General features: G+C 37.3%; 1 protein-coding gene across 4 annotated transcripts; it reads right to left on the minus strand.

Annotated features, from left to right (window-relative positions):
- Window positions 1–384: 384 nt before the first annotated feature.
- LOC131473597 (uncharacterized) lies at window positions 385–13,196 on the minus strand. 4 transcript variants are annotated; one of them, XM_058650887.1, is made up of 21 exons: window positions 13,041–13,196; window positions 12,874–12,948; window positions 12,024–12,112; window positions 10,993–11,164; window positions 10,839–10,899; window positions 10,012–10,106; window positions 9,841–9,904; window positions 9,590–9,684; window positions 9,417–9,480; window positions 7,808–7,917; window positions 7,577–7,631; window positions 7,385–7,479; window positions 6,956–7,019; window positions 6,605–6,705; window positions 6,407–6,520; window positions 6,222–6,285; window positions 5,709–5,803; window positions 5,356–5,419; window positions 4,014–4,105; window positions 3,313–3,462; window positions 385–2,446 (listed from the first exon to the last, which is right to left on the minus strand). In XM_058650887.1, the coding sequence occupies exons 3-21, from the start codon at window positions 12,073–12,075 to the stop codon at window positions 2,404–2,406; spliced, it is 1,650 nt and encodes a 549-aa protein (XP_058506870.1). In that variant the 5' UTR covers window positions 12,076–12,112; window positions 12,874–12,948; window positions 13,041–13,196; the 3' UTR covers window positions 385–2,403. The 4 variants fall into 4 exon arrangements, 3 of the variants coding, with proteins under 3 accessions (XP_058506870.1, XP_058506868.1, XP_058506871.1); XM_058650885.1 differs by having other exon boundaries at window positions 12,874–13,196; XR_009242197.1 differs by lacking the exon at window positions 4,014–4,105 and having other exon boundaries at window positions 12,874–13,196.
- Between the last annotated feature and the right edge of the window lie 823 nt (window positions 13,197–14,019).

Below are 14,019 nucleotides of genomic sequence, written 5' to 3' on the forward strand. Positions count from 1 at the left end.
AAAGTTTCCAGGAGGCAGCGGCTGAGTCACTGACGTAAAAAAAAAAAAAAAACCTTAAAAACGAGCACAGGAGACGAGTGATGGAACAAACACACCGGATTCCACCTGTGTTCCGACCACTTCAAATCAGGTACATAATTCAAAGCTAACTAACTGTTTTAATATCTTGTTTATTCTGCTTGCTTTTTCGTGGTGTAACACGTGTGTGTGGGGGGGAAAGTGAGGGGAAAGTTTGTCAGAAAGTTGAAGCTGTTGAAATAGGCTACTACAGGTCTGGAATGATGTCTGCTCAGGCTGAAATGACCAGTGTGACATTAACTTGTTAAAGGACAAGAGGTGTAAACACGTTTTTCAAATTTAATAGTATTTTATTAGGTCCCTGAGAAGATTAGCAACCACCATAGTGGAAGCTAACAGGGATATAAACAAACAAAGAACACCCCACACTTGTACCTAATAAAGTGGTCTGTAAGTGTGTATTTAATGTAATTAAATCAGGCTGATACAGTCCATGTGTTTTAACAACCAGCTTTATGCTTAACAAGTTCACAGTGGTTTTCTATGATTTATAATTGCACAGATTGAAACAGTGATTAAACCTCTCAAGGACTAAGCTAATGATTCCTTGGACAATACACTGTTGAGGATTTCCCTGCAGGTTTTTCTACATTGTAAATTAATATTAAGTACACTAGAAACTATTTTATGTTTTATATATTTTAAATTCTTCAAATTAGCCACCCTTTGCTTTGATGACATGTCACCTGGAATGGTTTTAAAATAGTTTTGAATGAGTTTCCACACATGCGGAGCACTTTGCCTTCAGCCCAACTGATCCTAAACCAGGTTTAGGTTGGGTGCTCTATCACTACCTTCTTGGTCAAATAGCCTTTACGCATCCTGGAGGTGAGGTGTTTGTTAAAAAACACGGCATTGCAGAATATTGTGGTTGTTCTAGTGGTCATGTGTACCTCGAATTTTGGATAACTGCCAACATTGACAGCAGTAATGCATCCCCACACCATCTTTCCACCTCCTCCTCCAGGATGTGGCAGATTGAACTCAAATTAGGATTTATCAGACAAGAGTATGGATTTTCACTCATCTAACATCCATTCCTTGTGTTTCTTGGCCCAGGCAATGATCTTCTTAGTCTTCCTCAGTAGTGACTTCTTTGCAGCAGTTTCACCATTGATGCCTGATTAATGCAGTTTCGTGTTGAGACATTTCTGCTGCTTTTACTCTCTGAATCATTTGTGTAGATTCTAATCTGAGGTGCTGTTAATCTGCTGATTTGGAGGTAACTCTGGGTCTTGCTTTCATGAGATGGACCTCACGTAAGACAGTTTCATCACAACCTTGGAGAGTTTTCACAACTGCACTTATGGATGCATTCTAAGTTCTTGAAATTTTCCCAGGTGACTGACCCTCATGTCTAAAAGTAATGGACTGATGATCTTCTTTACTTAGTTGAGGGGTTCTTGCAATAACTGATTGGATTAGAACAGTAGTCTTGAAAGAACTGTGCACAGACCCTTCCAATAATGTTTTTCAATAGCTGATTTAGAAATCAGTGCAGCCAATAGCCAATAATTGATGCCAGTTCAGTTATTGAACAACGCCAATGGTCTGTCTCTCCAATCTGCACTGTAGTGCAATTATATACAGTATTTAATGTAAAACCTAAATATTGAATACATAAAAAAAAACTTGGACAAGTAAAATTATGTTTTAATGACTAAGCAAAATGTATGACGTTTCTCAGAACAAAAATGCACAATTGGTAACATCAACATTAATAAATAAATAAATGTATTTGTCAAATGAAAACCATTCCAGTTGACTTCCTCCAGTGTGCAAAGCTTTCATCAAAGCAGAAGTTAGCTATTCTGAAGAATCTAAAATGTGAAACATATCGTGGTTTCTTGAACATTTCATTTTATGTGTGTTCTTTTCATACTTTTAACTTTTCAGTATTAATCAACAATGTAAAAAGTAATATCAGCGAACAAACCCATTGAATGCGAAGGTGTGTCTAAACGTTTAACTCTCACTCTAAATGTGTTTATCCACTAAACTAAATTCAGTCATTATTTTTAACTTTCAAGTCATTTTCTTGGTGCAAAAAAAGTTAAAGGCAGTGGTTTTCAATATTGTATAAAGCACTTCTAATGTGCAAAATGTAAGGAGCAGGATGCGGTGAAACCTTCATATCCACATCCAGGACAGTGTCTCTGGCAGTGTTCAGGTGTCACAGCCACAAGAAAAGCAGCGACTGAGTGTTTTCTCCCTGAAGGGCTACATCACATAAGCCACATCTCGTGTGATCTACAAGAAGGTTCCATTTTGAGGCTTGATGGTCACGTCAAGGTGACACGGCGTCGTAAAAATATGTCACTATGTTCAGATGGAGTTGTGAGAGGCGATGCGCTTACCAAAGTATATCCTGAAAGAGAGACGGATACAGCGTTGAAAACAAATCTTGATCACAAACTTAATCAACTGGATGTTTGCTAGAATAAAGGCGATCTTTCCGATTTTTCAGCTTCCTAAATGGGAATATTTTCTGGTTTCTTTGCTCTATATAACAAAGAAATCATGAAAACTGACATTTTAAGGAACAAACGATAACTCAATTAATCTGTCGATGAATCAATTATGAAAATACTCGTCGCAGCCCTACTGTATGCAACCGACTAAAGGAAACATACTAGAGGTTCATCTTCATCCTTTACCCATCCTTCTACTCTCTTAAAAGTCCCGTGTGTGAGAATTAGTGACATCTAATGGCGAAACTGCCGATTGTAAAAAATGGGGGACTCCCCTGCTGCTCACCCTTCCTGTTCCCAAGTGTACCATCAAACTACTGTGGCATTGTCGTACCACAAATGATGTCATTCTTCTTTGATTGGCTTAGTAAGCTTTAATTTTAACATGTAAAATGCATGTTCTGGCAGATTTGTTTATGGCACCTTTTTAAGGTTCATGAAGCTTAAGGTCAGGGTGAAACAGTGCATTCTTTCCACCAAAAATCCAAACACAACACTATCATGCCCCTGACTTGCCCTTTTAATACATACCAACATAGGAGACTACCACTAAATTATTCACACTATCTTGGTGCAATTATAGTCAGCGATGTTACTAAACTGTTGGAAAACGGGTCTATTTTTCCGTATGTACATTGTTTTGTCATCACAAATTGGGGCTTAGAAGTTGATCCTTCTGCATCTGCCTCTGGAGATTCCCATTAAGTGTTTTTTTGGTTTGACTGTAAAATTGCAAGAGTTAGCATTAAATGATGGTACTTACCCTATGCCAAAAGCAACTATGTGAGAGAAGATTAATGAGGGGAGAAAATACTTTGGGTAGCCAGAAGACAGAATGCCTCCCTCCTTCAACACGCTGGTCTCCTTAATGCAGAGAAAGGTTGAGCGCTTTGGGTGCTTCAGCAGGAAATCCCTACAGAGAAGCACATTAATTTTTCATTGTTTGGAATACATTAAAATCAACTAGCACTAGTTTAATGTCACGCTGACACCTCATCATTTTTAATCCAAATTAGAAATCATGGCATAAAATATGAATTGGCTCTAGTGTGTAAACACTTTAGGGCTGCAATGGTCAATCGATGCCTAAATGAACCATCAGCTATTTTGATCGATTAAAGCTTTCTGATTTTGATTTAAACGTGAATATTTTCTGGGTCTTTGCACCATATAACAAAGAAATCATTAAATCTGAACAATTTAGATTTGTGGACAAAACAAGACATATGAGAACATCCTAAGTTTGGGTTAGGGAAACACCGGTGAACATTATTTTTACATTTTCCAAAATGTTATGGACCAGACAACTAATTGAGAAAATGATCGTCAGATTAATTGATCATGATAATAATTGTTGGTTGCGGGGTACAGGGCTGGGTTAAAAGAAGTAACTAGTAACTATTCCAGTGACATTACAACACAAATCTGACTCTTAGAGTTACCATATTAGTGGTGGTAACATACTTGGGTGGATTGTTCTCAGGTCGACTTCTCCAATCAGCAATATTTGACTTGTTGTCGACTTCCTGTCCTCTTTCTTGGGAGTCTTGACCTGACTGTAAACACATTGAGCATCAAATTGTCATCAAATAGGGTTTGCATGGCCGATTTGAGATCTGCAATTAGAAAAAGCTACAGTTTATTGATTCTGTTTAATTGTTCTATGCCTAAAATGTAATACATACTGTGTATGTTGGAAACAATTGCTGTGTTTCCATCATGGAATGGTTTGGAATGGTAAAACCCTGTGTCATGGTACCTGACACTTTCTATACTTGGTAGGCGTAGTGTGACATTCTACCGGGGCGACGACAACTTATGATGACTTATGAACACAACTAAACATAAAACAACACAGACTGCTCGCTTTGTGGCTGTTTATCCCCTAAAGACTTCGACCTTTGTATGAGAATAGGCTGCGAGCGTTGCCCAATCAGCTGTCTGTTTTGGGTGGCGCTAGACCGAACCATTTCACTCTGGTACGCCAGGAGAAGGGTGCCAAAAAATTGAACGGTAGGGGCTGGTTTAGGGTTATTTTGGTACCATTCCTAATGGAAACATAACATAACATAAAAGTACCTTACTGAACCAAACCGACCTATTCCACTCGATGGAAACACGGCTAATGTATTTCATTATGATCTAATGAGTATAGAGTGCGTACTATTTCAAATGGTTCCCTGTGATGATACTCATATTTTAAAATCAATTACATGGTAAATGTTACAATAAATGATAATAAAATAAACAGATTCTTGCCTTCTTCAACACGGTGGTGCTCACAAACGCAGCAGCTCTGGAATCTCACACTAATTTCTTTTTGCCCTATACACGTCTATTCTATTCTACTTAAATCACAATATCTGTCCGAAAAATCACAATGACATATTCCTCCCAAATTGTTGAGCCCTAGTTATTTGGTCCATACAATTTTTAAAAAATGGTTACAAATTGGCAAAGCACGATATTATTGGCACCATGGTGGTATTGGCAAGATGGCGCCAATAATGTATTATCGGATAGAAGAGACAATATGGCCTCTGCAGTTGGGCGCATGGTAAAAACAAAGTCGGCAAATGTCTCACATATTATTCAACCACCCCCCAGACCAAAGATATTTTTCCATTTTCTTTGAGGACCAAAGAAAACTAGAAAATAAAAAAATCACACATTGATTTATCAATTATCATCAAAGTCTACCATTAATTTAGTGATCAATTAATCTATATTTTATGAATGAATTGGTAGTTGCAGCCCCAATTTGGATTAGTAGGTTTTAAAGCATGAGTGGTTCAACCCAATATACCGGTGAGATGTTTCCCTCTGAGCTGCTGCTTGTGTGAAGGCTGGTCTCTGGTCTCTGTGGGCTGCTGTGAAGAGGACAACAAGGACAATCTTTACACATCACTTCTTGATAATCTGTATTACTCAACATTACAATTCATAAAATCTCAACATCTTTAAATGTATGCTTTTTCACTATGGCTAGAGACAGGGTTTGATTTTGGATTTCAAGTTGGACAAAAGTTCTATATTTCCAAGAATATTTTCTTATATCAAAGCAAAATTGATATTGTGGCCTGTAACCAGTACAGTTTTCTTGGAATAACGCCTCCGTTGGCATGACAACAATATGATTCTTTAGTGGTGCCAACATACTTTGGTGGACTGATCTCGGGTCGACTTGAACAGTCAGAGATCGTCTTTATCAGGTTGTCGACTTCCTGTCTTCTTTCTTCTAAGTAAAGATCCAACTGAAAACACATCCAGCGTCAACTTGTCATCAAATACAAACGCTTAATAATTAGATTTGGATAAGGGTTGCAAGTTAGGAAATTATTATTCTTATTATCAACTCATCTGTTGATTGTTTTCTCGATTAATTGATTAGTGGTTTGCATGGCAAAAAAATTGGGCATTTTCTAAGATAAAGGTCAACCTGTACAAATTACAGAATTAATTGTTCAATGTACTATACTTAATATTCTATTCTACTTAATTACAAAATGCAATCTGTTGAATGCAGAAAAATTGCTATTTGGTTTACAAAATTTAAAAACGATTCAAACCTTGGACAAACATCAATCCCAAATGTTTTTGTCTGCAAAAAGGCTGCAGGCCTAATTTTGGATATATAGGTTTTAATACATATTGAAGGTTAAATAAATGTACCTGTGAGATGTTTGCCTCTGTGCACCTGCATGTATGAGGGGGAATATCTGGTCTCTTAAGGCTGCTGTATAGAGGACAACAAGGACAGTGTTACCACATATGACAAATCACATTGATAATCTGCAACGTGTAATAGAATTAATTGCAATTCATAAAAACACATGGTTTGATTTTTAAATACATGCCTTTTTTCAGGGAAAACCAGATCAGCCAGGTGAGATCTGTCAATGTGGGAAAACAGTGAACCTGAGATTATGGCAGGACCAGCAGAAGCCTCTCCTCTGAAGACACCGCCATGGCTAAAGACAGATGTATGGTTAAATAAAACTACACAGTTAGACTGGCGCTGGAAAAAAACATCTTTCTTAGAGCTGGCAACATACTTTGGCGGAATGTTTTCAGACAGACTTGAACAGTCAGAGATTTCCTTCATCCGGTTGTTGACTTCCTGTCTTCTTTCTTGAGAGTCTTGACGGAAATCTGACTGAAAACCCATCCAGCATTGACCTAAATCAGTTAGTTGTTTGCAGAGCCGAACAATCTTTCATTTTCCACGAGAACGCGCAATTTGAGCTGCAATTTACTGATTCTATTCATTCTCATCCTTGCATTAGAGTGGAGTGGCTAATGTTTTTGATGGCTTCATGTGATGCTCCATCACATTTTAAATCTACTACACTTTGACTCGAATCACATTAGGTTTTTATACATGCGAGTGGTTCAGTCAAATATACCTGTGAGATGTTTCCCTCTGAGCTGCTGCTTGTGAGAAGGATGGTCTCTTGTGTCAGTGGGCTGCTGTAAAGAGAACAAGGACACATATAGGACCATCATTGACATACATGGCAAACCACTGCTTGGTTATCTGTATTACACAATGTGTGAAGTAATGTCTATTCATAAAATAGCAAAATGAATGATTAAATATGAGCTTTTCCTCGGGAAAAACTGGGTTAGCCTGGCCAGGAGGCTTCTCCTCTGAAGACACCACCGTGGCTAAAGATGGATGTCTGGTTTAAGAGTTGGACAATTCTCTGACAATACCATTCATATCCAAGCAGATATTGTAACTGAAATATCCCTAAGTAATTGATATCAGATTGAATCGGGACTAATATTGGAATCAATTCAATCCCTGTTACTTCTTAGTGATGACGACATACTTTGGGGGAATGTTCTCAGACAGACTCAAACAGTCTGAGGTTTCCTTCATCAGGTCGTCGACTTCCTGTCTTCTTTCTCGGAACCCTTGATCTGACTGAAAACACAGCATCAACAATAAATAAAAAACAACACTTATAAGAGTTACAGCCCTTATTTGGATTAATACATGTGAGCAGTTCAGTCAAGTATACCTGTGAGATGTGTTCCTCCGAGTCACTGCACATGAGGATGGGGGTCACTGGGCTGCTGTAAAGAGGATATTGTGATTTGACAGAGCATTATCTCTATTATACAACCTGTATTGTAGTTATTGATAAAATCTCATGATTGATCTTCACTCTGTTTCCCAGGGGAAAATTATGTGACATTACAAAAACATCATTCTGACTCTTGAGTTATTAAAATAACTGGTTGCGACATACTTTGGTGGATTACTCTCTGATCGACTCAACAAATCCTCTATCCAGTCTGAGTGTTTCCTCATCAGGATGTTTACGTCATCCTGTCTTCTTTCTTGGAAGTCTTCCTCCGACTGAAAACACAAATCAACCTTACAATACAATTTAAAAACTACACATTATTGGATTTTAATTAGGGCTGCAACTATTTTTATTCACAATTAATTTGTCAATCACTTTCTCATTTTTTGATCAGTTGTTTGGAATTATATTCTGTTCGTAATTGTAGTTTGAAGCAATGCAATTAACAAACCAGCACAATTTCAGTCTATTACAGTACATCTGCGGGTTTAATGAAGCCAATTTTCGTTTATAAAAGTGGGAGGGGTGTGGGACAACAAGCCCTTCACTGATTAGACGAGGGTGACTAAAGGGTGTACAACTAAAGTAAGAATGGACCAAGAAAATCAATGGCAACATTTGAATGCAGTAGCTGATCTAAGTGTGCTAGCCTTTATCACAACATGTATAATTTCTTGATTTCCTTTGAGATTCAATATGAGGCCTGGAAAGGTTTAAATCACCAACTACTTGCAAGAAGTGTGGCCGATTGGATAGACATGCAACTTATTAGAACAATGATTCGGATGACGTATGCAGAGCAACAAAAAAGTGTCAACATGCTCGTTGTAGTTTTCATCTTACGATTTTTCCCTAACCTGGCCAATGCCGGACCACATCTCACCCAGGCTAAGCAACACCCTGGATCTAAAGACAGCTTGCTCTTCAGTGGTTGCCATATTGGACGTATAAAAAGACATTGCTTCTCTGTTGCATTAAACCCCGCCTCTAGGACACCAGGGGGGAAAAAACATGTTTTGTGATTTGTTCCCTTTTTTTTTAGGAGATTCTGAAGTTGGCCAAAACGGTGCAAAGTGTGAACGCTCTAAATCTTATTAATCCCCTCAGGGAAATTATTTCTCTGCATTTGACCCATCCTAGAATTAGGAGCAATGGGCTGCCACACTGAGTAATGCCTGGGGAGCAATGGGGGTCGGGTACCTTGCTCAGGGGTACACCAGCCCTTTTGACCTGGTGGGGACAAGCCAAGTTCCCTTTCCACTTGGCCACAGGCTGCACCTGGTTTAGTATATAGCATAACTAGATACCCATATACAGTGGTTTACGTGTGGGGAAAAAATGTTTCGCTTTAGAAATATACATCAAGAGAAATGAGGATTTCCAAACTGAGAGAGTAGATGTAAATGTGGTCGAATTTAAAGCATAAGTAAATAATTAATCAATTACTACTTGCACCCCCAGATTTGGACTAAATGGTTTTAATACATTTCTCCAGGTTCTCCAGCTTCCTCCCAGAGTACAAATACTTGCAATGTAGGGATTAGATAAATTGGACACACTAAATTAATCATAGATGTGAGAATGAATGGTTGAATGGTTGTTTGTCTCTATATGTGGCCTTGCGATGGACTGGTGAACTGTCCAGGGTGTACCCCGCCTATCGCCCTATGTCAGATTGAGATTGGCACGGCACCCCCTGCGATCCTCCTGTGTAGGATAAAGCGGTAGAAGATGGATGGTTTTAAAGCCTGTGAGTGGTTCAAAAATATACCTGTGAGATGTTTCCCTCTGAGCTACTGCTCATAAGATCGGGGGTCTCGAGTCTCAGTGGGCTACTGTAAAGAGGACAAGGACAAACATATAAGACCAATGTTGACATACATGGCAATAGACATTTGCGTCCTAAATTTTTGGCAAACATGATTCTTCATCGTGGCAACATACTCTGGTGAACTGATCACAGAGAGACTCGAAGAGTCGGAGTTTGTCTCCATCAGGTTGTCGACCTTCTGTCGTCTTACTTGGGAGTCTTGATCTGACTGAAAACACAACCAGCATCGACTCGTCATTTCAAACAAAACAACACTTTGTTAGCTTTTGATTAGTGCTGCAACAAATTATTATTTTTTTTATTATTAATCTGTTAATAATTTCACAGATTAATTGATTTGTGTAATTTTTCAGTTGTATAATACCTGTGAGATGTTTCCCTCTGAGCCGCTGCTTGTGAAAAGGAAGGTCTCTGGTCTCAGTAGACTGCTGTAAAGTGGACAATGAGGACACAGTTGACACATGACGGCAACACACATTTGGGCCTAAAAAATTGGAAAATGACAAAAACATAATTGTTATTGGTGGCAATGTACTTTAATGGAATGATCTCAGCCAGACTCAAAGAGTCGAGGTTTGTTTTCCTCAGTTTTTTGACTTTGCGTCTTCTTCTTTGGAAGTCTTGATCCGCCTGAAAAAATACATAAGTATCAGCAGTTAATTAGATGAACTTAATTAGGGCTGCAACAAATTATTATTGTCCTTAACAATTAATCTGTCCATATTTATCTTCTTATCCTTTTTTCTTCTCCTATTTGGACACAGAATATTAATATGATTTTGATGGTTTTGTTTGATAATGCTCCACAATTAATTTACAATTTAATTACACACATTTTTAGACTTTCAAGACTTATTTCAAGGCCACTATGATTACATTTAAGAACCTTATTGTCACAAAATATGCACCCAGCGGAATGCTATGGTGCATTCTACTAGTAGTCGGAACTAGAATCGACTGGTATTGCTAACAATGGCTAGCCTGGGATACGTTTGCGTTTCCGACTTTTCCAGTGTAACGTGGTGACATCGGAACTGGTTAAATTAAAACAAAACAAAATTAAACTGTACTAGGAGTATGTCTGATATATTGTGAAAGTTTTAAGTATCACTCAGTACTGTGGATATTTAAGTGAGGCTGTATTTACATACCAATATCTGTCAGAAACATAGCTATTACATATTTTTCTAAATCATTCAGCCCTAGGTATTTGGTCCATGCAATGTTGGCAAATTAAGAAAATGTCTTATTTTGTCCACAACAATTTTTTTTTTCTATTTTCTTTGGTATAACACGAGCAAAGCGAACTAGAAAACAGTTGCCGATTAATTTCTATGATGCAAGGGGTTAGATCATATATACCTGTGGGAGGTTTTCCTCTGAGCTGCTGCTCGTGAGATAGAGGGTCTCTGGTTCCAGAGGACTGATGTAAAAGGACACGCATATGAAAAACATTTACACACTTCACAACGTGTAAAGTAAAAGAATAAATTGTGTGTTATGTTTTCCCACGAACCTGCAAGGAGAGCTCTTTGCGGAGCTGCTTCGGCCCGACTCGTGCTGTGCGTCCAGCAGCATTATCTCGATGTCGGCAGACTCGTCACTGGACACGGAGATTTGCTCCTGACCTCCGTGGAGACTTGAGTATGGAGAGTCACTGCTGTTGAATTGCAGATCGACCCAGGAACCTTGAATCAAACACACGCAAAGAGACAGTAAAATCTGATGGGTGTCTGGCGTGTCTTATCACTGACCTAAATTAAGGCTGTGGGAACAGTCAAGCATTAAACACACAGAAGTCCCTCTGTCCTGAGCTTGAATTCACTCTGTAGATGAGCCTTATAACTAACAGCAGTGACATTATTTATTTACTATTAATATGTTGCATAAAAGTTTAACTGATTGTGTGGTGGAGATAAGAGGCCACACAAGGCTTATGAGCACATGGATGAATAAAATAAAGTCTTTAGTTTTAGTTAGATTGATAGGTGTGTGTGTGTGTATATATATATATATATATATATATACACGTGTACACACGAAGAATAGCTATAAGGCATATGATCCCGAAAGGAGAAGAAAAACATCTATTAAAAGTGTTTAAAATCTTTCATTAATGCTTATATTCACTGATTTCTTCTGAATCTCAAATAAAATGGTGCTGTGTGCTTGAAGTTTAAATCACTGTTGGAAATGTTAAAGACGAGTCCAGTTTTTAATTATTTTAATATAAACTGAATGTTTAAATAAGTAGATGTGAGTGTCACCAACATCTTATGGTACCTTTTTATTTACTGAAGATTTTCATAATTTAGTGTTTAATTAGTAATACTGACATACATGTATGCTTCATATGGAGAGACAATTTAAGATGTTTTTTTTGCAAATAATGACAATATAAATTTAAGTATTTCTGAATTGAATTGTTGACCGTAAACTGTCTTCGTTTTCATAACAAGTCAAAAACCTCACTGTAACCTTGTTGGTTAGCTTCTGAGCTCAGTAAAGCTACTTATGATTCCTGGTGTAAAAACGTTGATACTTTACCAATTAAGATGTCGTCAGGCGACGTGGTCCTGGCACAATCCTGCGTGTCCATGTTTCTGTTTTCTACGAAGCTCCAAGAGTCCGAGAATCTAAAGAGGGAAAAGTGGCAAAATCTGTATGAGCAGCTGAAAATCACACTGGCTCACATTAACAATGACGCAAACGTTCTGTTTATGTTCATTAGTGCTCTGAGATAACAAAGAGGACACGCGCTGCACTTGCACATGGTTCAACATGTGCCCACAACATGAGATAGATAGCAAAGTCCCATATCAACAAGTGAAGAAGCCTTTTTAACTAATCATATATGTATATACATGAAATAACGGATATATGTGACCTAATTTTAATTTGATAATTTCATTTTAACTAGTATGAATTGTAGTTTAAGATATCTGTGACCTCATTCTTACTAGTCAAAACTTCATTCCAGTTTCAGATATCTACAACGTCATTATGACCAACTATCTGAAACTTAATTCAAAGTTTTTGAAAAGGACAATATAGATCTCTTCAAATGAGGATAATAAAGGATATATTAAATTTGAAATCATTATAACGTAATTATCTAAAGATATGTACACATTGTAGATATCTATAATGACAAACCCCATACTCATGAATGGCAAAAGTTAAGTCATTTCAACTAGTAAAAACTGAATTGCAGATATCTGTAAGTGTAGTTTTGACTAGTAAGAACGATGTGACAGATTTATACTAGTCATAGTGAAATTACGACTAATTGAAATAACATCACAGTAATGGTAATTCCAGATTGTCAAACTTGCCGATTAAATGTTAAAAAGTCTGGTATGTTACTAGACTTGTTGCTCTTGCCCCATTGATTTACCTGTTATGCTGCCTTGTGAGTGATGGTAGTTCCACTGAGCTGTCTGAAGATGGCAGTGTAGTCTCAGCTGCTCAACTGTTCACAGTACAAGACACCATATGTGGAAAAAGACCCCACTTTTGAGTAAAAACTGCACACAAAATTAAATAAAAAAAATATCTAGTTACGTCTATAAAGGTTATCTCATGAATCTTTAGCTTTACTCTGGGAAGTCCAGTTGCCCACAGGTAATTCCACAAGATTCCCAAAAACTGAAGTTGCGAATGTTAAGTTCTTTCACCGCGTGTCTCTAAATATGCATTTTCTTTCTGCTTTCCTTTGCATCTCTGTATATTTCACTCTGTCATTTCCTTTGCACACCTTAGCCATGTCATCCTTTCATCTGGGCTGTTGTCCTTTTGTCTTTTGTATTTTTAACCCTGCATCATGATGACGTCATGCATGTATGACACTCATTACATCGTCTGCACTGTATTAAACTACCCTAACTCACAGTTTCCAATTTTATCTGTTGAATATTTCAGTTTAATTCAGTATTCAATTTGAATAAATGCACCATCTGCACTTTTGCACCGTCCTGATGCTTCACCCTGTATTTTATACATTTCTATACTTTGATGGCCAATGTAATTTTTTTAATCAGGGCATCCCATGGCCAATCATTTATTTTGTATACTGTATATTTGGCCGACTTTTTTCCTTCCTTCTCAAAAAATATAACTTTTAAATGATATTAGGGCTGAAACAATTACTCACTCAATTAAGCTTCTTAGATGTGAATAGAATGTAACAAAGAAATATAAAAAAATATATGAATAATGAAATAAATGACATCAAATAATCCAAAAAACCCACTTGAATAAATAAATATTAAATACATGAGATGCCATCAAATAGCTAAAAAAGTAAATTACGTTTGGATTAATAAAATAAAGATTTGGTGACATAGCAACATTTATTAAGTTGCTGGGAACAAAAATGTAAATTTGTAATAATTGACTGGATAATAAATAATAATCCGGAGATGCAGATTATTAAAAAAGGCAAAAAATCGACCCAGCTGTTAAATTGGTCTACCTCTACTTAGTACTATATAGTATACTTGTAATTTTTCTTCCATCCCGTCCCAAGAGTCATAGAAGGTTA

The sequence above is a fragment of the Solea solea genome, chromosome 15 (assembly GCF_958295425.1).
Source record: "Solea solea chromosome 15, fSolSol10.1, whole genome shotgun sequence".
Taxonomy (NCBI): domain Eukaryota; kingdom Metazoa; phylum Chordata; class Actinopteri; order Pleuronectiformes; family Soleidae; genus Solea; species Solea solea.